This window comes from Aquarana catesbeiana, linkage group LG10 (genome assembly GCF_042186555.1).
Source record: "Aquarana catesbeiana isolate 2022-GZ linkage group LG10, ASM4218655v1, whole genome shotgun sequence".
NCBI classification, from domain to species: Eukaryota; Metazoa; Chordata; class Amphibia; order Anura; family Ranidae; genus Aquarana; species Aquarana catesbeiana.
This window is the reverse complement of record NC_133333.1, coordinates 32,006,837-32,033,178: the sequence shown is the minus strand read 5'-3', so window position 1 is coordinate 32,033,178 and position 26,342 is coordinate 32,006,837. Positions and strand designations below refer to the sequence as shown.

General features: G+C 42.4%; 1 protein-coding gene across 1 annotated transcript; it reads left to right on the top strand.

The window, feature by feature from the left end:
- The first annotated feature begins 745 nt into the window (after window positions 1–745).
- On the top strand, window positions 746–17,783 carry LOC141110003 (phospholipase A2 inhibitor LNF1-like). The gene is made up of 5 exons (XM_073601252.1): window positions 746–873; window positions 3,894–4,019; window positions 6,684–6,830; window positions 9,424–9,573; window positions 16,837–17,783. The coding sequence occupies exons 1-5, from the start codon at window positions 816–818 to the stop codon at window positions 16,995–16,997; spliced, it is 642 nt and encodes a 213-aa protein (XP_073457353.1). The 5' UTR covers window positions 746–815; the 3' UTR covers window positions 16,998–17,783.
- Window positions 17,784–26,342: the final 8,559 nt, after the last annotated feature.

Sequence of the window (26,342 nt, the reverse complement as noted above, 5' to 3'; positions counted from 1 at the left end):
TCTTTTATCTTGGTTGTTATTTTTATCTTAAAGCTGGCATTTAAAAGATATACCCTAAAAGGCCGTATGAGGAACTTGGTATAGTACGACCAACACAATGCTTTAAATATTCCGTGAGTTTTTAATCTAAGAAGGAGAATGAGTGTTTGTGCTCCATTTAGATGTGCTTCTTCTTTTTGCAAACAAGGGACTTGGTCTACAGAATGATGCATATGTCCTTCACTGTATGATAGGAGCCCATTTGTGGCACTAGAATAGGTTTTGGATCCCGTTTGGATGGTCTACATAGGCTACGTCAGGGGTAGGCAACCTCGGCCCTCCAGCTGTCTTGAAACTACAAGTCGCATGAGACATTGCAAGACCCTGACAATCACAAGCATGACTCCTAGAGGCAAAGGCATGATGGTATTTGTAGTTTCACCACAGCTGGAGTGTCGAGGTTGCCTACCCCTGGGCTACGTGATTATCTCTCCATTCAGAAAAGCACTCTTATAGCATTAGGGCTTATCAAATAAATTTGGGGCAATTGTTTTTCAATTAAATATTTTGTTGGCTAAATCTGGAAGTATCACTGTTGAACTAGGTACACATTTATTGTCAACACAACCTTTGCATTGAGTGTACTGTGCAGGAAACTGGCTAATTACCAATATTTATTCATACACAGAGAATTGCATATTGAATTTATTTACTGTGCTGTACCAATATCCCAAAGCCATAAAACATTGTATAAATAACAGAAGCTAAGGGTGACAGAAATTATTTGAGAAGCATCCAAAGTACAACACCACCGAGCACCTGAAACCAAACGAAAAATGAAGTCTGTTATTTTCAGTGTCTTCCTTCTTCTACATTTCTACATGCTGCCATTCAGTAAGTATTCTCTTTTAAAAGCATATAATTAGAGCATTTTATGTATTTATTATAACTGTATGTATTTAGCATAATTTGAGTTCAGTTCTTTTCATATTTTTGATCCACTGCTAGAATGTAGCAATAAAAATCAGAACATCTGCTTAGGGTTTCAGAACAGTGACTCAAAAGGTTTCTTCTCATTGGATCAGACTAATGGGCCAAAACCCATTTTTTGGGGGGTGAATACAGTTTTATTTAAACAATATAATATTTTCAAAACTATCACTTTATAATTTATATGCTGTTACCTAAACTAACTCATGACAAGGTTATTCAAACAACAGAGCCCTTTTTGTGACTACAATTAGATCTCACCAGCTATGGTCCTCCTCAGCACTCTGTTCAGGAAGTAACGACATAAAAAGCCACAAAAGAAACTTCAAGGTATTACGGGTCTGTGAAAGATTACAGACCTACAAATACCTCCTTAATCAATAAAAAATCAACTATCCTTGGCCTAGTTTACTGGGGAAGTCCACTCTAACTCTAAAATCACTACATCTACAGACATCCACGATTTAACACTAACCTATTTAGCCCTATAAAGAAGAAGTCAGTATACATACCTTTTTTGAAGCCAATCCGGTCTGGTCTCCAGCAGTGGAAGCTCTGCAGAGGACACAGCCGACAATGGCTGTAAAATGAATGGAAGTGACGTCACCCATAGACTTAATATGGGGCTTCCCTTGTCGGCTGTGTCCTCTGCACCCGTCTCCACAGTGAAGCTGCGGCTGACAGCTCAGCGTGGGATCAGGTCGAATCGGCTTCAAAAAAGGTTAGTGTTAGATTGTGGATGTCTGCAGATGTAGCGATTTTAGTGTTAGGGAGGACTTATCCTTTAAGATGTGAGGTTTCAGTGGCGGCCCGTCCATTAGGGGCGCAGGGGCACCACCCCCACATACAAGCCTGTGCTGGATGCGAGAGGTGGATCAGCAGGGTGAGTGTGCCAGGACAGGTAGATGTGTCTCATCTCTGCTTCCTTTCACCACTCTGCATATCACACATATCATAGATGAGAAGAGGGTACAGCGGTGGAGCAGATGAGCAGGAGGGTAGAGCGGTGGGGCAGATGTGCAGGGAGGTACAGTGGTGGAAGAGATGAGAAAGGGGTTTAGCACTGGGACAGAAGAGCAGGGGGGTACAGTGTTAGGGCAGATGTGAAAGGAGGTGCATTGGTGGGACAGAAAAGCAGGGGGGTAGAGCAGTGGGGCAGATGTGAAAGTAGGTGTATTGGTGGGACAGATGAGCATGGGGTTACAGTGGTGGGACAGAAGAGCAAGGGGGTTCGGCGGTAGGACAGGTGAGCGGGGGGGTCAGTGTTGGGCCAGATGAGAAGGGGGTTACAGTGGTGGGAAAGATGAGCAGGGGGGTTCAGTGCTGGGGCAGATGAGAAGGGGGTTCAGCGTTGGGACAGAAGAGAAGGGGGTACAGAGGTGGGGCAGATGTGAAAGGAGGTGCATTTGTGGGACAGATGAGCAGGGGGTTACAGTAGTTGGGCAGAAGAGCAGGGGGTACAGAGGTGGGGCAGATGTACAGGGGGGTACAGTGGTGGGGCAGAGGAGAAAGGAGGTACATTGGTATGACAGATGAGCAGGGGGTTACAGTGGTGGGGCAGAGGAGCAGAGGGTACAGAGTTGGGGCAGATGTGCAGAGGGGTGCAGAGAAGAAAGGAGGTACATTGGTGAAACACATGAGCAAGGGCTTACAGTGGCGGGGCAGAAGAGCAGGGGGAACAGAGGTGGGACAGATGCGCAGGAGGTACATTGGTCGGGCAGAGGAGAAAGGGAGTTACAGTGGTGGGGCAGGTGAGCAGATAAGTTCAGTGTTAGGACAGATGAGAAGGTGGTTCAGCAGTGAGACAAAAGAGCATGGGGGTAGGGCGGTGGAGCAGATGTGCAATGGTGGGGCAGATGAGAAAAGGGGTATATTGATGGGGCAGATGAGCAGTGGGGTTACAGTGATGGGACAGAAGAGGAAGGGGGTTCAACGGTGGGACAGGTGTGCAGGGGGATGTCAGTGTTGGGCCAGATGAGAAGGGGGTTACAGTGGTGGGAAAGATGAGCAGGGGGTTACAGCGGTGGGGCAGAGGAGCAGGGGGTACAGAGTTGGGGCAGATGTGCAGAGAGGTGCAGAGAAGAAAAGAGGTACATCAGTGAAACACATGAGCAGGGGGTTACAGTGGCGGGGCAGAAGAGCAGGGGGAACAGAGGTGGGACAGATGTGCAGGAGGTACATTGGTCGGGCAGAGGAGAAAGGGGATTACAGTGGTGGGGCAGGTGAGCAGATAAGTTCAGTGTTAGGACAGATGAGAAGATGGTTCAGCGGTGAGACAAAAGAGCATGGGGGGGTAGGGTGGTGGAGCAGATGTGCAGGGAGGTACAGTGGTGGGGCAGATGAGAAAGGGGTTTCAGTAGTGGGACAGAAGAGCAGGGTGGTACAGTGATAGGGCAGATGTACAGGGTGGTACAGTGATAGGGCAGATGCACAGGGGGTTACAGTGGTGGGACAGATGAACAGGGGAGTACAGTGGTGGGACAGATGAACAGGGGAGTACAGTGGTGGGACAGATGAACAGGGGAGTACAGTGGTGGGACAGATGAACAGGGGAGTACAGTGGTAGGACAGATGTTCAGGGTAGTACAGTGGTGGGGCAGATCTACAGGGGGTTACAGTGGTGAAACAGATTTGCAGGGGGGACAGTGGTCTGAGGTGTGAAGGTGCAGGATGTTAATTTCTCACTACTACTCAAGTAGTCTACAGCATTTACTTTATAAAAAAATCATTTTCGTGATTGAGAGTGTGAAGTTGACATTTTTTTGTTATAAAATCGGCACGCTCAATTTCTTTGAAAACATTTTTCGGCACACTGTGCTCAAAAGGTTGCCTTTTCCCAGTCTAATTTATTCATGTAACAATTAGTATACACGTATATACACAATGCAAACTAACAATATTAACCCCTTATATATTTGATGTAGTTCTAGCCGACAAGAACATGTGCTATACTTGTGGTGCCGTCAATTCTGAGACCTGTGAACATAAAGAAGAGGAATGCCCAGAAGGCAGTGAGTGCATGACCATCTCTGAAGAATTTGTAAGCCTTGGTGAGTATAAAATCACTCTATCGTCTACAAACTATGGGATAGATTTATGGAATATTTTTTTTTTAACTAGTAATGGCGGTGATCAGCAACTTATAGTGGGACTGCGACATCGCAGCGGACAAATCAGACACTAAGTGACACTTTTTGGGGACCAGTGACACTAAAACAGTGATTGGTGCTAAACATATGCACTGTCACTGTACTAATGACACTGGTAGGGAAGGTGTTAACATCAGGGGCGATCAAAGGGTTAAATGTTTTCCTAGGGAGTGCTTTCTAACTGTGTTGGGGGTGCTTGTACTGTGGGAAGGCAGAGATCACAGCATTTTCTTCTCACAGAAGGGCGATCTGCCTTGTTTACATAGGCAGATCGCTGTTTTGTCTGGCTACCCGAACGAGCGGTGGGTCCAGACAGATGTACTAATTGGCTTCAGCTGTGTCCAATCACAGCAGGAGCGGGTTGCCGGCGGCGCCCGTGCACGCCTCAAACCAAGAAGTGCAGAATCATGCACAGGTACATGATCCTGTGCAGAGGAGCCACCTTGCCACTGTATATACAGTATACGGTCAGCAAGCGGTTAAGTAAAATGTGCTTCTATTTAACCCTTTATTAACCATTAGTTTATCATAATCAGCCCTAAAAACTTCTTCCTCTTCACCCCTTAACAATTATGCTCCTTCTTGTTATTATTTCTACTTTTGTAACTTTTTGAAACTTTTTTATTTTTGTTTTTATTTATTTTGTTTATTTTTTTGTGTCACATTAAAAAAAAAAGGTAAAATTAAAAACAAAATAAGTTTAAATTCATTTGGAAATATTTTTGCAATGCTTTGTACCAGAATCATAATTTTAGTGTCATTTTAAATAGGACTAATAATAGAAAAAAAAAAAGGTATACTTTGTATCTACAGTACTACTTTTTAAAATAATATGAATCAAAGTAGAAAAATATATATATATTTTTAGTTTTGTTACATTTTACTCCATGGACAGCATAAGATTATAAACTCGTCTTGGCAAGACTATATCACAGAAAGAAATCCTTGTTTGTTTGAAAATAATGATATATGACTTTGTTATCTGAAGTATTGACAAGTATTGAGTTCCCAGCACAGCTAGATAACTGACCACAGTGGGTTATCAAGTTTAGAGTGGTCAGTTTTTAATAGAAAATCAGAGGGGCTGACAGGAACACCAGGGATGTCACACAAAAGAAGCAATACAAAGAGAACAGGATACATTTTCATATAAGTACATGATACTCAGAGATATAAAATGTTGGGTTTACATATTCTTGTGGGGAGGTCAGATAATTAAGTAATAGCAATCTGACTCTTCTAGTGCTGCCAGCACAGGATATTGGCATTGATTTACTAAAACTAGAGAGTGGAAAATCTGGTGCAGCTGTGCATGGTAGCCAATCAGTTTCTAATTTCGGCTTGTTCAATTAAGCTTTGACAATTAAACCTGGAAGCTGATTGGTCACCATGCAGGGCTGCACTAGATTCTGCACTCTTAAGTTTTAGTAAATCAACCCCAATGCAAGCCTCGCTGCAGCATTTAACAAATAAAAAGTTTAAAAAAGTATATTAATGCAGCCTGACCGTATACAGCAGGGGTCTCCAAACTGCGGCCCGGGGGTCAGATGTGGCCTTTTGCTTGGCTTTATCAGGCCCTTGAGACATTATTCCTCCCAGTGATACAAGGCACTATTCCTTCTACCCAAACACGGGGGCATAATTCCTGTCACTGATACCAACAATAGGACACTATTCCTCCCAATGACACCAATGATGGGGCACTATTCCTCCCAATGATACCAATGATGGGGCACTATTCCTCCCAATGACACCAATGATGGGGCACTATTCCTCCCAATGACACCAATGATGGGGCTCCATTTCTTCCCCTAATACTAACAATGGAGCAATATTTCTTCCACTATTACCAATTATGGGACATTCTTTAATGCCATTGACGCAAGGAGATTCTCGACTCCCACTGGCCACAGTCTGGCCCCCTTAAAGTGACTGTAAAGGCTGTTTTTTTTTTTTTTTTTTTTTTATACCAAACATGTTATACTTACCTCCTGCAGTTGGTTTTGCATAGAGCAGCCCAGATCCTCCTCTTCTCAGGTCCCTCTCTCCTTTGAGTGCCCCTCAGCCAGCAGCTTGGTACAGGGGGCACCCAAGCTGAGTCAAAGCTCCGTGTATCCATTCAGACATGGAGCCCCGACTTGGCCCCACCCCCCCTCTCCTCTGATTGGCTGACTGACTTTGATTGACAGCCACGGGAGCCGATGGCACCGCTGCTCTGTCTCAGCCAATCAGGAGGAGTGTCCTGGATGGCTGAGGGGATCGTGGGCATTGCTGTAGAGAAAAGGGGCTCAGGTAGGTAATTGGGGGGTGCTGGGGGGGCTGCTACACACAGAAGGTTTTTTATCTTAATACATAGAATGCATAGCATGCATTAAGATAAAAAGTCTTGTGCCTTTACAACTCCTTTAAAGTCTGAAGGACAGTAAACTGGCCCTTTGTTCAGAAAGTTTGAAGACCCCTGGTATAGAGTAATAAATAAATATTGTTCATCTGGGCTTTAAAATCCCAATAAATTGGGGGATTTTTTTATTTGTCTCTCATTATTTTTTTTATTTTTTTGGACAGGCCAAACATGCCGCTCCATTTCTAAGCGATGTGCACTGAACTTGCCTTGCAATAGAACTTTTTGGGGAAATGCAGGTCTGGATGTTTTGGTAAAAGTTTCTCAGCAATGTTGTAAAGGACCACAGTGTAACTCCGGCTTCTTTCAAAGTAAGTAGCAAAAAGTCTAAATATATATACATATTTAATTTCATGTCTGGGTTTTTTTCTTGCATTATGGCTAAAATTAAACTATATATTTTTGATAAAGTAGGGACCCCTCCCCCCCTACTAGTTTATTTGGCCAAGTATACAAATGGTGCAGCGCTAAATAAAACAAACAATAAATGAAATTATTTAAATTCATATATAGAATCAATAAAATATATAGATTGATCTATCTGCTGAAGAAGTCCCCGCCCACTGGGACGCAACGCGTCCAGAACGAGGATACGTCGTGATGTCACCCACGGCCATCGCGCATCCTCACTAGCTGTGTGTATACACCATCGTGTCATGTTTTTTTACCTGCACTGAAGAAGTGCCGCACTTGTAAGTGTATTATTTTATTTTACTCAATAAACTACACCATACGGAGAGCACTGTTCTGTCATCCTTCTCTGTTCCATATGTTTTTATACATCTCGAGAATGTCCTGATTAACTCATCAGCGCCCTGCTGCTTGACAGAGGTTATGAATGCCGATCCGCTGTGCTGCATCCTTTTATGACCCATATGGGAATGCCTGTATGACCCTCTATAATCAAAGGGTCCTTGTTGCCAGGTGAGAGGCCACTCTTATTTATGGTGGAGGGCACATCGATTAGTCACCTATACCGGCATGCAGTTTCATCTCACTTGATTGGTTGTATTCACTGGATGACTTAATGGACTTTATGTGCTGTCTTTTGGAACTCTGAATGACTTTATCTTATATGTGCTCTGCGGACACTGATACAGTACATTTATCATACATTTGTGACAGTACGCAGTTGCACTGCATTGGTGTTATTTATTTACTATATATTTTATTGATTCTATATATGAATTTAAATGATTTCATTTATTGTTTGTTTTATTTAGCGCTGCACCATTTGTATACTTATTCATTTTTAGGGATTTGATTGTTTGACCCTGGTGTTCAGCTGCTTATCATTTTTTATACATTTTTTATACATATTCGCACTGATTTATTCCTTTATAGTTTATTTGGCCATCTGTATCCCATTGGAGGAATCCCTTATATACAATAGACAGTGAAAAGAAATGTCTTTAAAGGGACACTGAAACATGAGTCCCTACTGTAAGACTTCCCCTCATTTCCTGTTCCGGAGACAACTCTAAATTTAGGATAACCCTCTTACTTTGAGTCCTGGTGACAGTGATTGTCAAGATAATTAGAGATAATGAATCTTCCTGTTGGCAACATAGCTGTCAGAAACCATGAAATCAGGCCGAGACAAAAGTACAGTTAAATCACACTTGTTTAATAATAAAAGTAAAAAGAACAAACATAGTCAAAACATAGTCAAAGTTCAGTAACTGGAATAGATAGTCAGCCAAGCCGAAATCAAGAATCAATGTAGTGGAACAGCAAGCAGGATCTGGAGCCAGAAGGGATGTCAGCAAAGCAAGTCTTAAACAGATTCGCAGGAGATAATTTCTGTGGTGTTGACCAAGGCGAAGGCAGAGCTCCTCTGGACTGGATAGCTTAAGTAGGCAGGACTGATGAGCAGGATATCATCAACAGCTGAGTAACTGTGGAGAGATAGGAGCTGGCAATTAGCCGACAGCTGAGCGGCCGGCTCAGTGAAGGAAGGGCTGAGCCCAGCCCTGACAATAGCGATGGCTCCTTCACTTTGCCCAATGCCCACAATAGAAAGTTGCTTGCTCTTGGGCACTGGGGTGCGCTCATTCCTGAGCCCTGCCCTATGTGCATAAGACACATAGAGCCGTGGCTCGGCCTCACCCCTGCTCTCCCCTCATTGGCTCACTGGCTGTGATTGACAGCAGTGGGAGCTGATGGCTTCCAGTGCTGTGTCTCAGCCAATGAGGAGACAGCGACCCGGGACAGCCAAAGCTCCCGTGCACATTGCTGGATTGAGAGGGGGCTCAGGTAAGTATTAGGGGGGCTGTGGGTGGAGCAGAACACAAATGTTTTTTTTACCTTCATGCATAGAATACATGAAGGTAAAAAACCTTCAGTCTTTACAACCACTTTTCCTTGCAACTTCAGCCTCCATGTGAATCTGTCTACGAGTTCCAACAAACCTGTGGACAATCCTAGCATCTATTGTCTGTGTAAATCTGGCTGTCAATACCAAGAAGGAATGAGGGCCAGCATGTGGCTACCCCTGGGAGTGAATGGACTGAGCAGGCACATTCAGGAGGGTGGAGGGGTCCAGTCTCTAGCCACCATCCTCACATAGCTGAATATGAGAAGTACGTCTGCCCTGAAAGTCCGTATAACATGAAAGGTGACCTGGCAACGCATGAGGCAGCTGAGGCCACGCTTACAAATTGGTCTTGCTTCAGAAAGACATTGGTTATCATTTTGTTTCCTCTAAAGGTAAAATGCAATTATTGACAGCAAACAGCAAAATAAATAAAGAGATAAATCTGCTGTTATCGGATCAGATTACTTTATTCTCATAACCTGCAAATCCACGTACTGTATAAGGTTCTATGACTTTGTTAATTATTTTTTGACACCTTGTTCATCATATCTGTTTATAAAGACATTTTTTTTATTCCTCTTTTTTAGTACCAGACATTCCTACTCAAGCCAAAGGTATTTTATGTCCATTTTGCTATGCGTTTAATAGCACAGAAGGCTGTACTGCAATAGGTTCTACAATTTGTTTAGGAGAAGATGATCAGTGTATACGGTTCAGAGGAGCTATGAAGCTACCTTGTAAGTTTATATAAAGCAAATATAACTGCGCTGTAAACTAATAATGCCTAAAAAGCGGTAAATCTGCTGTGGGATATTCACAGAAAAACAGTAGGTGGTAAAAATAGACCTACACTCTCTTATGTAGCAATGAGTGACAAATATCAAACCATAATGTTAATAATATAAAAAACAGTTATAGGAAATACCATAAGTATTGATAAACCAATTAATGCCCATATCATATAGGCCAGTAATGTCAAATCATATGATGATCTTAATAGTCCGCGAGAACCGGCATAAGCTAGAAAAAATTCTTAATGGCATCACATCACCCGTGCAAGCAAAGGTGCAAATAGTCATTGAATGGGAATCCTCCTCGTGATGATAGCAAATCACACTGACAAACGACGTGACTATCCACCACCACATAATGAATCTCTTGTGGATAATACCCAACCAGGGCCTTTTCCTTCACGGATGGTGAGCAGGTGGAAAATCAAACCAGATGAGCTTTCACAGCACATAGACAAAATGGATGATCGTATCCTTCCCCCCTGATCAAGCCCACCAGGAAGCTGTCATCTTGACTGGGCCAATCATCTGCAACCAGGGTATTTTAACCCCACCCCGCCCGCAGCCACATGTATACAACATGTTGACAGCTGCATGAATACACGCCTGGACCGCAAGGTCCTAACGCCATTATAGAGTTGCCGAGGCGTGGAATGCACGTTGGTGACGTTTTATTTGTTTTGAAAATGAGGTGTGGATCACAAAATCCCCTTCCCCTTCCTTTCTCTTTCTAACAGAATGGAAGTTGATAGCGAGGCGTGAAACAGCGCCATCTTGGAATAGGTGAAATAGTTAGACATGCAAGTTGGCGTGTAAATTGCCATCATCCCTGTATATATAGAATTGTGAATACCTCTTAATGGGATTTTTAGGGCAATTTTAGAAAAATAGAAAATGTAATTGTATTGAAAAAGTAGAAATGTATTAATACAAAATTTTAAAGATGATTGAAAGATTCCCAAATGGGAAACCCAGACAGAAAAACACATGTACATGTATCATAATGCAATTTGTGTCACAAGTGGTATCGCCCCACTACACGTAAATATACGATCCATACAAATTACAGATGATGATGAGTAGTGGGAAAATCCAACACGTTTCGACATATGTATGAATTATATTCTTCTTCAGGGACTGATACCACTTCTTAAAATACAGAGTAGAGTATAAATACATTTTATTTTTGATTGTGTGGGCAACTCTTCTGTTATTGGACTTGTTTTCTTTTTCCTTTAATAAACATGGGCCAACAAGCCCTTAAACGGCACAACTGGCATGGACTCAGGACCCTGGTAGGCTCTACACTAAGCTAAAGAACCCCCAATATTACAGCACCTTTGCTTGCACAGGTGTGTGATGCCATTACATGCTACCTGATAAGAATTTTTTTCTAGCTTATGCCGGTTCTTGTGGACTATTATGATCATCATATGATTTGACATTACTGGTTTATATGATATGGGCATTAAAGTGGGGTTCCGGCCAGCTAAAAAAAAAATGTTAAAGTCAGCAGCTACAAACACTGTAGCTGCTGACTTTAAATAAGTAGACTTACCTGTCCTGAGTGCCCGCGATGTCGGCCGCCCGAGGCCGAACCGTCCCTCGGCTCTCGGGTCCCGGCACCGCCATCCTAGGTAAGGGAAACAGGCAGTGGAGCCTTACGGCTTCAGTGCCATTTTCCTACTGCGCACGCGCGAGCGGAGCAGCGATCTGTGAATGGCCCCGTGGTGTTCTGGGAACACACACAGTTTCCAGAAGACAACGGGGCCGCTCACCGAGGAGAAGAACACGCCGCGGAATAGGAAGAGGCAGATTAGGAAGACTGCCTAGCAACAAGGGTTTAGGTAAGTATAAACATTTTTTTTTTCCAAATGTTTTTTTTTTTTTTTTTAGGAATTTTGGTGGCATTTCTTTTTCCAGGGTGGCCCTCCACACTTTAAGTGGTTTATCAATACTACGTATGGTATTTCCTATAACAGTTTTTTATATTATTAGCATTATGGTTGATATTTGTCACCCATTGCTACATATTAGTTGAGAGAGCGCAGCTCTATTTTTATCACCTACCTTGTAAGTTTGTTTATTTCTTTATTTTTAAACTTTATTATTTGTTAAATGTTATTGAATAACAATGAATGTATTTGCCCTTTCTGATTTGTAATATATGTTACTTTTGTTCTATCTGTTCAATAAGTGCAAAAAATATCTGTAGACCCAGCCAGAATTTCTGTGAGCTTGTAGCATTCTGTGCTCTCTGTCTCTACTGTACTTTTATCAATTACAGTGTTGTTGGTGTAGCACTGCACCCAAACAGGAATGTTCCACCCTCTCCAAATGGCTCAAGAGAACAGTCTAGGGGTTTTGGTTTAGGTTGTATATTTTGAGAATGATGAACTCGGGTAGAGTTTAGGGTACTCAAAACTTGAAGAACTGTAAACTCCAAACTTCAATGAGGACCTGCTAATGTCTCTGGCTACTTTAATCCAAACTATAGAACTGAGGGTCAATAGTAGGAGTGATAGTGCAGCAATAGCAAAGCAACACAGTTCCAAAAACAAGGGTACATTGAAGAGACCGTACATGGTTGTATTGCACAGTACCTGGCTACTCTATGCCCTAGATAGGGGTATGATGAGGTGCTCCTGGCTGATTTGCTCTGCACTTAAGCTTCCCCCTTGTCCCAGACTCGAGAGGTATTGCACTTCACTGTCCTCTCTTTTCTTTTGGTGCAAGGCTGGCTTGTACTCACTCAGTCCTCTTTTTGAAGGCTTCCCAGAATCCAGGATAGCTGCTGTCCTGGCTTCTCTCCTGAACAGGCTGTACTGGCTTTGCCTGGGGTCTACAGCTAAGTCTAGCTGTGACTAAAACTGGGTGGTGTCCCAGTTTTAGTGGTGGCTTTTTCTTCTCTCTGTCCCCCTCTGCTCTTGCTCCTCTATCGTCTGCCCCAGGGGCAGAGCCCCCAGCACAGGGGTCACCTCAAGTTGTCTGGACCCTGGAGTCTGCCCCTAGACTGCCAGGCTTTTTAGAATTTATGGGTTGTCTCCCCACCTTCTGGGCCCTGCCTCCCCAAACATTGGTGGAAACTCCATAAATATTTAGGCTGCAGCCTCTGTCCCTCCACCCACCATGTTCTGGAAATATCCAGAGAGTTCCAGAAGACCGGGGGAGGTAACGGAGCCACAGCCTTTGAAGCACTGCCCAGTCTTCTAAAAAAAAAATAATTCCTGCTCCTCTGCCTACAGGGGAGCCAAACTAAGTTTACTTACTCTAGCAACAGTGAGGATTCTACAATAGTTATCCCTTTGAACTAAAATACACCTCCCCCTTATGTAATGGTGATGAGGAGGGAAGGGTGTTCTGTAGTCCTAACACACTTCCTGTACTTCCTCTACTATTATATCTTCTCCACAGATATAATATGATGAGTGGGTGTTGTCACACCAGGACAGCAAATGTGTTACTGCCAGATCATTTAAAAAATAAAATTAATACAACCATCACATCTAAGGCTTGATAATGGGCCATCTTATTCCCGTATTGGGTTTAGGTGCCTTTGCAAGGAGGGAGCTTGCCCCACCCCCTTGTAAGAAATTTGCCCAATGTTAAATGCATGTGGCCTGCTATGGTTCTGGTGGGGAGAGCGCATCCTTGCTCCCTCCTCCCTTACTGGTAAGCCAAGCTGTATGCCTGAATAATTGTCTTCCTTTCAAGATCTAGTTTGCTCTTCATTTCTTTTTATATAAGATGACTTGTATGTTGATTGTACCATTCTTTTTTATTTCTATAGACACTATATAGATTGATTCTAATTTACTAAAGAATACACTTACTGGCCACGTTATTAGGTACACCTGTTCAATTGTGAAAAATATAAAATGAGCAACGGCGCCAAAAATACAAAGCAACCAATAATGTATTGGTTCTTGATTCTTATTAAACAAAAAGTTCTTCACCCGAAGTGTCACATCAATCTGCTCACCAGATATCTCTGGCCACAAAGTGACTCCAAGGCATGTAATACAGGGAAAAAACTTTCCTCCGCTAGCTGGGATCCTCAAAGCCAGATATAGCTCCAATCGACCGTTTCCAATACCGATCAAAATTCATTCAATCATGGATGGTGAATGGTAATTCCTCAAAAGGATAATTCCTCAAAGTATTACACTCTGAAGTGTAAACCCAACGCCCCTTATCTTTAGATCTGTGAAAATTGACTCCCACCATAAACGAGCCACAGAGAGGCAATATAGTGTAATACTGTCTTTAAAAGCACTTCCATGCCAATGTAAAGTACATCAGATAGCAGCACAGCTGGGGGTTGAGGCAGAGCCCGGTCCGTCATTCGGTGTGTAAAACGGGAAGCACAGCGTGCGTCTCAGCTGGGAATGGAAGTGTAAACTCCAGTATCAAGCGTCCCAAATCTCGTTTTGAATGCATTTCGTGCTCTAGCACACGTCTGATGACGTCTGATGACGTGTGCTAGAGCACAAAATGCATTGAAAACGAGGCTTGGGACGTTTGATACAGTCTGCTATCATGTAACAGTTTCCAATGGGTTAAGGCTGAACTTAGTGCTCATGGGTTGACTAATCCACATTTTTTGCTCTTATCGAACAGATAGAACAAAACACTTTTAATGGTCAATTTAACAGACCAAGAGAGTGCAAATAAGAGAAGCTCCCTGTTAGGTTTTACATAACCTTTTTTGCAATGGTAGTACAAGCAAGAAACAGATACGTCCTTTTTTAATGTTTAGTGCCCAGTGTTCACTGCATATAGGGGCTGTAATAGTGGCTGCAAGTCCATAGAGGGCGCATGGGCGCCGCCTCCCCTATCCATGCGTCCGGCCCCCCTGATCTACATATCAGTGGCACCAGACCATGGATTCCAATGCGGCGGAGTGTTTTTTTTTTAAAGCACCTGATTAGAGCCAGAGGCTCTAATAGGCTTCAAAAAAGGGTGGGCCCGAAGCGCAGACAATTGCCCACCCAGTTGTGTGACCATAGCGAAAAAATTTTCACTATTAGCACACTAAAGTTCCTCCCCGCCAATTAGGAGGCAGGTCTGTGAGATCTGCTTCACGATTGGCCAAAGGGTCAGACGATCCTATTGGATAGCACAAAAGATTCTAACAGCGCCAAAGATATGTAAGTGACAACTAAACTGACTGAACCACAACTTTATCAATATTGATGTAGGTCAATAAGGGTTAGATGAGAGTCGAGATTGGTGCAGGTTCACAGTATTCTACAACATAGATGTAATCTTATAAATATAGAACTTAATGTGTAAATACTACAAATTAAAAAAAAAGGACAAACAAAACCCTAATAGCCAAAGTGCAACGTATAGTTACATGGTAGGTGATGTTGAAAAAAGACACAAGTCCATCAAGTCCAACCTACATGTGAAAATCAATACTGTATGAATTGTGAAAGATCAAAATTAAATAAATGATATTAGCCTACTAAATAAATAGCAAGTAAAGTGCAAAAATGAAACAATGTGCAAAACACCATATTATATATGAATACAAAATTGTGCAAAAAATTGCAATGTAATCATCAAAATTGTAAAATTAGTTCAAGTCCAAATTTTTTTTTAATACAAATCATATTTATATATATAAACATTTTGGGTGATATCCTTCCTATATGTATCACAACAAATTTATAAAGTGACATTGTGCATCCACCTATCATATATAAATGTATGTGATGAAACAATATATAAAAAATATGCAAACAATATTAGAAAATCCCAAAAAATATTAATGATGATAAGTGAGAGGTGAAATATTTCAATGATGTGAAGGCCAACCAAGCCACCAACCACCAGTGTTCAAACAGAATTCCCTCACCAATCTCACTAAATAGACCTGAAAAGCTGGGACTGTGAGCCTTCCAATAGCCTCTGCTATGCTCTGCTGTATTCAATCAGTCCAATTTACATCTCGCCATGGAACACACGATGAATGAGGAGAAAAAAGAAAAAATACTTCACATAGCGTACCAAAATTCAGACAGGCATTCATGCAACAAAATACAAAGTCCACTCACATATTCCAAGTGCCCACCCGGCACTAAGGAAAACACGCTCTGCTCATGCGGTGGTGGTGCTGTCTCACTCTACGTCCGTTTCGCTTATAGCTGCCACTCCATGAAGACGTCGATAGACGAAACAGATGTAGAGTGAGACAGGGACGCTGATGGTATCGCATTTTTGAGTGGTTGGAGCCCGTGTTGTGTGATACAACCGCAACACCAACACCGACTGAGCTGAGCGTGTTTTCTTTAGTGCCGGGTGGGCACTTGGAATATGTGAGTGGACTTTTGTTTCATGAATGCCTGTCTGATTTTTGGTACGCTATGTGAAGCATTTTTTCTTTTTTCTCCTCATTCATCGTGTGTTTAATGGCAAGATATACATTGGACTATTTAAATACAGAAGAGCATAGCAGAGGCTTACGGTCTTTTTAGTAAGATTGGTGAGGGAATCACTGTTTGAACACTGGTGGTTGGTGGCTTGGTTGGCCTTCACATCATTGAAATATTTCACCTCTCACGTATCATAATTAATATTTTTTGAGACTTTCTAATATTGTTTGCATATTTTTTATATATATTTTTTTCATCAAATATATATATATATATATATATATATATATATATGATAGGTTGATGCATGATCTTATTGGATGCCTAGCACTTTGGCGGATGCTGGAGGAGCAGACACCAGAGCCGTCACGGCCGCTGCCCGCACTAAAGGAGAGGACACCACAGCCCCACCGCACAGGCAGGTAAGTTCCGGGCCAGGTCACCCGCACGCGTGGGGGGGTGCTGTTCCACACCACCGGGGGGGGGGTGTTTGCCACCCCCCCAAAGAAGAACCCACCATTCGCCACTGGGCTGTAAGGTAAGCATTGGGCAAGAAGGTACACTTTTTAGATCTGTTGACGGATCTCCTGCAAGAGAAACATGCTGATTATCTCTTACATTGATTTTCTCTGCATGTGCTTTGAATCTAGCAAAATATAGCATTTTTATATATGTGATAGCTCATACATTAGCCCTGTATATATGAGATTAATGGTTACCATAATGAAGTGAGGTCCAACAACAGAGTGATTCCTAAAGCAGTAGAGTGTACTTAGAGTTTTTCTATTCATTTTTAATCCTGTATATGTGGACGATTTTCTTTTTACAGGTGGGGGCGAGTTTAGCTTCTCGGCACAAGGATGCAGTTCTAAGATGTTTTGCGAATACGGCTACAGTGAGCTGATTGGTCTGAAAATAACTAAGCAACTAGAAAACAAGTGCTATGTACCTACAGCTTCTCCTCCATCTATAAACCTTCCAGAATCCTGAATTGCCACGGATCAAGAAATCCAAATGCATGGAAAGTAGTATGGCAGTGCATTAGTTATGAGTAATAGATATAAAGCTTTGCTTGAATAATCCTAAAATTGCCTGCTTAGCTGATCAATAGGCATAAAAATAAATGTGCTTCTGAAATAGATCAGATATTTGCTATGTAGCACTGGAGTGATGCAATAACTTCCCACCAAATTTGCTATACTAGATATCTAAATAACTAGATATCAAAATGTTTAAACACCTAACCATCCTACCTACACTAAATGGTCACAAGTATATGAACTCTAAAGCCTCGTACACACGGTCGGATTGTTGGCCAACAAAACCGTGGACTTTTGCCCGAAGGGCGTTGGCCCAAACTTGTCTTGCATACACACGTCTACACAATTATTGGCCAACAATTATGCTCCTTCTGCTAAATTTGTGTTAGTAGAAGTTTGGTGAGTGTTGATTCGTGCTTTTCATTTCACACTTTTCATTTCGTGCTTTTCATTTTGCACTTTTCATTTCGCATTTTTCAGTTTGTTTCTGAACGGCCATTCTTCAACCAACCATGTTGCGGAATCGGAGGAGATTAACGTGTTATTTATTATTGGCCTTGGAGTTATTGCTTTGACATTATTTTTTTGGTTGAATATTAATGATTTGATTTGGTATATTTTCTATATTTTTGGATGCATAGAATGCACTTTTTGGTTAAGTTCTATTGGCAGATAGCATGTCTAATTTTATTTGTTTTCTTTTTTTAGTGCACAATAAAAAAAATGTGGAGAATAATACTTGGCTATGTGTTTTACTTCAAATGACAGTTTGGGAGTAGGCAGTTACATTTAAAAAATACAATGTAAAAAACCAAGGCACACAAACATAGTTGTATCTTTGATTTTAAAAACTACGGGATAATGGTGTTGTGGTAACTTGCCCAAATAAAAAAAAACAAAAAACATAATAATATTATTCTTGATATCACTAGAAAAAAAAGCCTTTGAAAATTAGTTTGCAATAACTTCATCAGTATCACCAGCAAAGCAGCTTCATTATTATCCCATTAAAGAAGAAGAGAATTGTGCGCTGCATTTGGAGATTTCATAATTTGCCGCGTCGCGAATGTTAATTCTCCATTACGGACGCTAGTTTACCAGACCGACCGCTTCTGGCTCGTCCTTGCTTCCAAGCATGCGTGTTTGTACTTTGGAATTTTGTCCGACGGACTTGTGTACACATGCTTGGAAAATCCGACACCAGACATTTGTTCGCAGAAAATTTGAAAACCTGCTAGCCAAAATTTGTCAGCGGAAAATCCGACAACAATTGTCCGATGGAGCATACATACGGTCGGATTTTCCGCTAACAGCCTGTCATCACACATTTCCCGTTGGAATGTCCGATTGTGTGTACGAGGCTTTAGGCTGCATTCACACTACAGCGTTTTGAATCACAGGCAGATTTGTTGCTTGCGATTTCAATGCGACGATGTGTGAATGACAAATCGCGGAACTCGCATTTGAGATGCCATCCATTCATTTGAATGACACCTCAAATCGCGGTGCGGGTCTGCCGCGATTGTCGCGTGATAAAATGTGGTGCGATTGTAGCAATCTGCATCGCGGGAATCATGCAGCTCAAAAAAAGTTCAGGAGCTTCTTTTGGGCTACATGTTTCCCGCGATGCAGATTTCCATGATTGCAGCATATTTTATCGCACAACAATCGTGGCAGACCCGCACCAGGATTTGAGGTGTCATTCAAATGAATGGCATCTCAAATACGAGTTCCGCAATTTGTCATTCACACATCAGCGCTTTCAAATCGCAGGCAGATTCATGGCAAATCTGCCCGCGATTCAAAACGCTGTAGTGTGAGTGCAGCTTAATGATTGAGTTCAGGTGTTTCCAGTGAAGGATACTGTTAATGATGCAGCATACAAAGACCTTTTGCACAACCATGGCAAATTTTTTGGTAGCAGTTTGCTACAGCTTCAACTCTTCTGGGAAGGCTGTCCACAAGGTTTAGGAGTGTGTCTATGGGAATGTTTGATCATTCTTCCAGAAGTGCATTTGTGAGGTCAGGCACTGATGTTGGAGGAGAAGGCCTGGCTCGCAGTCTCCGCTCAACTTCATTCCAAAGGTGTTCTATCGGGTTGAGGTCAGGACTTTGTGCAGGCCAGTCAAGTTCCTCCATCCCAAACTCACTCATCCATGTCTTTATGGACCTTGCTTTGTGCACTGGTGCACAGTCATGTTGGAACAGGAAGGGGCCATCCCCAAACTGTTTCCACAAAGTTGGGACCATGAAACTGTCCAAAATGTCCTTGCATGCTTACGCCATAAGACTTCCATTCACTGGAACTAAGATGCAAAGCCCAACCCCTGAAAAACAACCCCACATCATAATCCCCCCTCCACCAAATTATTTAGACCAGTGCACAAAGCCAGGCCTTCTCATCAACATCAGTGCCTGACCTCACAAATGCTCTTCTGGAAGAATGGTCAAACATTCCCATAGACACACTCCTAAACCTTGCGGACAGCCTTCCCAGAAGAGTTGAAGCTGTTATAGCTGCAAAGGGTGGGCCAACTCAATATTGAACTCTACGGACTAAGACTGGGATACCATTAAAGTTCATGTGCGTGTGAAGGCAGGAATTCCAATACTTTTGACAATATAGTGTATGTTGCCCAACATTTCATATTCTTGATATGTGCCTGCTGTACCACGTACTTGTATGAGAAAGTCTCATGTTCTTTTTGTATTGTTTCCTTTATGTGAAATCCCTGGAGTTCAGTATTGAGCTATGCCATATGTCAGCCATACACATAAATTTTGGAAGTTGCACATTAGGATAGCCATTGGGGTTGATTTACTAAAACTGGAGAATGCTAAATCTGGTGAAGATGTGCATGGTAGCCAATCAGCTTCTACCTTCAGCTAGTTCAATTAAGCTTTGACAAAAGTAACCAGAAGCTGATTGGTTTCTATGCAGACCTACACCAGATTTTGCCAGTTTTAGTAAATTAACCCTTTTGTCAAAATACTGGAAACAAAACATCCTCTGTACTGCAATAAGCAAAAATAAAATGGCTTTAGATCCAATTTCTGTATCTTATTGAAGAGTTAAGCAGTCTGTGGATGTTGCCAAGCCAGCAGGTGACCATCCTGACATTTCCATAAATATGGAGATATTTATTTCTGAAAATGTTGGGTGGTGGGCCATTAGACTGACTCAATTACATCAAAGCTTCTGAGTCACTGAAACCCAAACCAGGAGTTTTAACTTAACAGACTACACTTTAGCGTTGGGTCAATAATTTTTGAAAAATTGAACTCGGAAGAGAAGTGATGCACATAAATATATAAAACACTATGTTTACCGACTGGCAATAAAAAAAGAAGGAAGACACTGAAAATAACAGACTTCGTTTTTCGTTGGGTTTCAGCTGCTCGGTGATGTTGAGCTTTGGGTGCTTCTCCAATTGATGAAGTCCTCTTCGGCTTCTGGTATTTATACAATGTTTTATGGTTTGGGGTTATTGTTACAGCACAGTAAATAATTTATTTGTGCATTATTCTATGCGTATGGAAAAACATTTTCTGTTAGCAAGTTCCGTGTACAATACACTCAATATAAAGGTTATGCTGACTATAAATTTGTACCTAGTTCAACAGTGATACTTCCAGATTTAACTAACAAATATTTAGCTGGGAAATAATTGCCCAGATTTATTTGATAAGCCCTAAAGCTGTAAGGGTGTTTTTCTGTAAGGACAGATAGTCACGTAGCCTGTGTAGACCATACAAACTGGATACAAAACATATTCTAATGCCACAAATTGGGTTCCAGCCTACAATGTGGGATCTGTGCATCCTTCTGTAGACCAGGTCTCTTCTTCAATAAGAGAAATACATTCCAATGGAACATAAAAAAAATCTTTCCTTTTCTTAGATAAAATAATCAGGGAATGTTTAAAGCATATTTAAATGGCATCTGAAGATTGCAGATGTTCTTTTCAACAATCTGTTATTCGTTATTTAATTATTACTTTGTTTTCACAAAAAAGATATTAGGTATATACTGTACATAGAATAATGAAAGTCAAAAATACAAAACAACAGCAAACAAATAGTGATCTTATACACACAAAAAAAGGAATAAACTAACTACCCTAGTAGGTATAAGAATAAAGTATAAGAATTTTTTTTTTCAAGGAACTTCAACCCAGGGCTTTTTTTTCTCAGACAATAGGTGCAGGAACTCCCCTTTTCTGAGTCACCCCTTTTTCCCGCCCCTACCCACCTCCCAGTACCATCCCTTTTAGACAATACAGAACCAAGTATCATTTTGTCATGCTAAGTAATTTGTATGGAATTTGGTAATGATATCAAGAAAAGCAGTAAAATAGATCCCCTTCAGTCAGCAACAATAGATCCCCCTAACAACAATGTACCACCCACAACAAAATCCCCCCCCAGCAACAATAGACTCCTGGCAGCATCAACAGATCTCCACACGGCCAGCATTAATAGTCTGTCTGGCTGCCATCAACAATAGACTCCTCCCCCAGCAGCAGATCTCCTTCAGCAACAACTGACCCCCCAGCAACATAAGACCCACCCCTAGCAACAATAGGTCCCCCACCAGCAACAATAGACCTCCTCACCAACAATAGACCCCCCTGCAAAAATAGATCTCCTCCAGCTAGAATAGATCCCCAGCAGTGAGCATTAATACCCTGCAGCACACCCCAGCACCCCTTGCCATTACATACAGTCAGTCCAGGAGGTGCCGGAACTGCGTTCCCCCGTGTTTCCGCAGAAAAAAAGCCCCGCTTTAACCTAACCCTTTTAACCACTTGCCTATTGTGATAGTTCTGGGATGCCATCATATGACGGCGCCCGTGATCGTACCTGCTCCAGACACTGCTGAACACAGATAGAGGTAAAGAGCTAATCAGCGACTCTTTACCAGGTGATCAGCTGTGATCAGCTGATCACAAATGTAAACGGAAGCCAGTTATGAGCACTCATTTCCTCGTGCTGACAGCACGAGGAGAGGAGTGGAGAAAAAAGGTGAGGAAAAGAGAGCTGATAACCGGCTTGTGTAAAAGGGACATCTACACTGATAATCAGGGCACTGGTTATCAGTGTCCTAATTATCTTTGCAGTCCCAACAGTGCCCACCAGTGCTTCCAATCTGTGCCCGCCAGTTCTGCCAATCTGTGCCCACCAGTGCTGCAAATCAGTGTTCATCAGATCTGTGCCCACCAGTCCTGCCAATCACTGTCAACTAGTGCTGCAAATCAGTGCCCATAAGGGTTGCTGAACAGTGCCCATCAGTGCCGCCTATCAGTGCCAATCAGTGTCACCTATCAGTGTTACCTATCAGTGCCACCTATCAGTACCCATCAATGCCACCTATCATTTCCCATCAGTGCCACCGATTGGTGCCCTTCAGTGCCACCAATCAGTGCCCATCAGTGCCACCTATCAGTGCCCATCAGTGCCGCCTATCAGTGTAGCCTCATCCGTGCCTTCTCATCAGTGCCCACCAATGTGGCCTCATCAGTGCTTATCAGTGGAGCTTCATCAGCGCACATCAGTGAAGGAGAAAAATTATCTGTTTGCAAAATTATATAACAAAGTATGAAAAAGTTTTTTTTTTTTTTTAAATGTTCAGTCTTTACCCAGTAGTGATTAAATACAACCAAAAGAAAGCTTTATTTGTGTGAAAAAAACTATAAACATTTATTTTGGGTACAGTGTTGCTCATAATTTTTCTTCCTCCAAACACAGCGAGTTCCCCTCCACAAGAAGGCACATGTACAGTAATACCAATGAACATCTGAATGATTCAGATAAGAATTGGGAGAATGTGCTGTGGTCAGATGAGACCAAAATTGAGCTCTTCCGCATTAACTGGACTCGCTGTGTTTGGAGGAAGAAAAAATGCTGACTACGACCCTAAGAACACCATCCCTACAGTCCAGCACAGAGGTGGAAACATTATGCTTTGGGGCCTTTTCTCTGCTAAAGGTACAGGCCGACTTTACTGCATTGCAGGGCCAATTGACGGGGCCATGTATTGTAGAATCTTGGATGAGAACCTTCTTCCCTCAGCCAGAACACTGACGATGGGTCATGAATGGGTCTTTCAATATGACAATGACCCAAAACATACTGACAAGGCAACAAAGGAGTGGCTCAAGAAGAAGCAAGAGTGCAAAACTGGAGAGTGCAAAATCTGGTGCAGCTCTGCTTAGAAACAAATCAACTTCCAGCAAGTTGAAGTAAGAAGCTGATTGGCTACCATGCACAGCTGCACCAGATTCTGAGTGTTCAAGTTTTAGTAAATCTCCCCCAATGTGTGCAGCCAGCATAGCAGTAAGGCTCGGTTCACACTGGGACGACTTGGGATCCGACTTGTCGCCCCTCAAGTCGCCCCAAGTCGCCCCAGAAAGAGATTCACATGACAGTGAATGGGAGCGTCTTAATAGACACTACTGAAGTCGCTCCGACTTCAGAGTGTACTCCCTGTACTACTTGGATCCGACTTGGTAGGCGACCTGTACCATAGAAATCAATGGAAGTCGCCTCCAAGTCGGATCTCTCTCTAAAGTCAAGCGACTTTGCAGGCAAAAAATTTCGTTTGCCCAGGCAAACCCCTCCCTCCCAGAGAGCTGATTGTTCTGTGATTGGCCACAGCCGAAGTCGCCTGTCCTGGAGGCGACTTGAAGTCGCGTTGTAATTTGCTAAAGTCGCGCTGAAGTCGCGCTGAATTCACGTTGAAGTCGCTGTACAAAGTCGCGCTGAAATCGTGTTGCCCCTGTGTGAACCGAGCCTTACTCTCTCCCTTTCTTGCTGTTGACAGTAAGAAGCCAACACTTGTATAAATATACACATACAAGAAAACTGAAAAATTTTCTACTGGCACTTGGTACTACAAGGAGCCAACTCGCCAAGCTATTTATGCCACAAGACATGGTACCCATACGAAAAGCATACCTATTTATTTAGCTTTACAGCACAGAACAGCCACAGTATACCGCGTGTAGTCTGCTTTGAGCAAATACTAAAGCAACAGCATCTGGGTATACAAATAGCTTGACAGGTTGAGCCATTTACAATAATATGGAAATGTTGCTGGTTTTTTTAGGGGTTGTGTTCAACACACTTGCAAATATATGCGCCTAAGCAATATTATCTTTTTTTGAATTATTTTCATTTTCCATTCATGCCTTAACCACTTGCTTACTGGGCACTTAAACCCCCTTCCTGCCCAGACCAAATTTCAGCTTTCTGCGCTGTCACTCTTTGAATGACAATTGTGCTGTCATGCTACAGTGCTACAGTTTACCCAAATGAAATTTTTATCATTTTTTTCACACAGATAGAGCTTTCTTTTGGTGGCATTTAATTGCTGCTGGGTTTTTTCTTTTTTGATAAATAAAACAAAAAGGGACCGAAATTTTGAGAAAAAAAAAACAAAACTGTTGCATAGTTTGTTATAAAATTTTGAAAACAGGTAATTTTTCTCCTTTACTGATGTGCGCTGATGAGGCTGCACTGATGGGCACTGATAGGCTACGCTGATGGGCACTGATAGGCGGAACTTATGGCCACTCATAGGCACTGATAAGGCGGCACTAACGGGCACTGATAGGTGGCACTGATAAGCACTGATGAGGCAGCACTGATAGGTGGCACTGAGAGGGGGCACTGATGGTTAGCACTGATGGACACTGATGGTTGGCACTGATGGGTGGCACTGAAGGGCACTGATAGGTGGCTCTGAAGGGCACTGATAGGTGGCACAGATAAGCGACACTGATAGGTGGCACTGATGGGCACTGATGGGTGGCACTGATGGGCACTGGTAGGCACTGGTAGGTGACACTGATAGGCAGCACAGATCTGTGGTATTGATTATTAGACAATGATGGGCATTGATTGGCAGCACTGGTGGGCATTGATGGGCAGCACTGTGGGTACTGACAGGTGGCACTGTGGGCACTGGTAGGTGGCACTGGTGGGTACTGATAGGTGGCACTGGTAGGTGGCACAGTGGGCACTGGCAGGTGACACTGGTGGGCACAGCCACAGCTTTCTGAGTGAGGGACTGATGTCCCTCTGACAGAAGCCGGTGATCTGCCTTTTTTTTACCCTCATGCTGAAAAAAAATACAGGTTACCGAGCTTCTGTTTACATCACATGATCAGCTGTCATTGGCTGATCACGTGGTAAGGGGCCAGGATCGACCCCTTACTCGGATCTGTGATCAGCCGAGTCTCATAGACTTGGTGATCACAGAGCACGCCGTGCATGACCCGCAGGGTTGTGCAGACTGCACTTGCTCGGGAGGACATCCATGGACGCCCTCCCGGCAACTAAGGACCGCACTGCAGCCGTCTTTCGGCAAGTAGTTAAAAAGTAAAATCACATATATAAATGGAAAACTGATGTCTTCTTTTGCTTTCAATAACAAAATGATAACCCCCAAATATGGGACGTTAAAGGCAACAAAATTTCAATGAGCTAGTGAGCTAGGATAAAATATACAATGTTTATTATAACATATTAAAAGCATGGAAAAACAGTGCAAAATGGTACAATAAATTGCATAAACAACTGTTGAGTACTTTGTGAACAAACAAGAGCTTGGTGTGAGTAATGTCCTCTTCGTTCTGACGCGTTTCAGAAGAGAATGTTTTCTTTCATCAGGTGCATAACGGAGGAAGGATAGCAGAATGTCTTCTACAATGCAGTTAACATTCATAAGCAACTATATATCAAAAAACATATATATATATATATATATATATATATATATATATATATATATATATATATATATATTAATCAAATTGTCAAATAATAGAAGGTTGCATACCATCCAAGAAGTATCGGACACCAAATAACTGTTGGTTAGAATAAAAGCAGAGAGTTATCATCCATGATCACCAGTCGGTGAACCTCCAGCAACAAACTCCTAGGGGGCTCTAAGTGTCTCTCACTGGGACCACCCAACAGCACACCAACCATAAGTTGAATCAATGGTATCTAAGGGTCGAAAATAGAACAAACATATGTTGATATATTATGAGTAAGGGGAATCCAAGATTTAAACCTAAAATGGTTAATTCAAATTGTTAAATCTGTGACACAAACTGATAGTCCCACCCAGAGCAAAAATAAAGGTCATAATGATCTAGTCCAGGAAGTCTTTTGTAATACAGGCTCTCCTCACTTAACGACCAGGTTCCGTTCCAGTGGTCTTTAAACGAGGAGCCACGTGTAATCAATATTTTATGCATTCCTAACTACTGTACTATACTGTATTCTA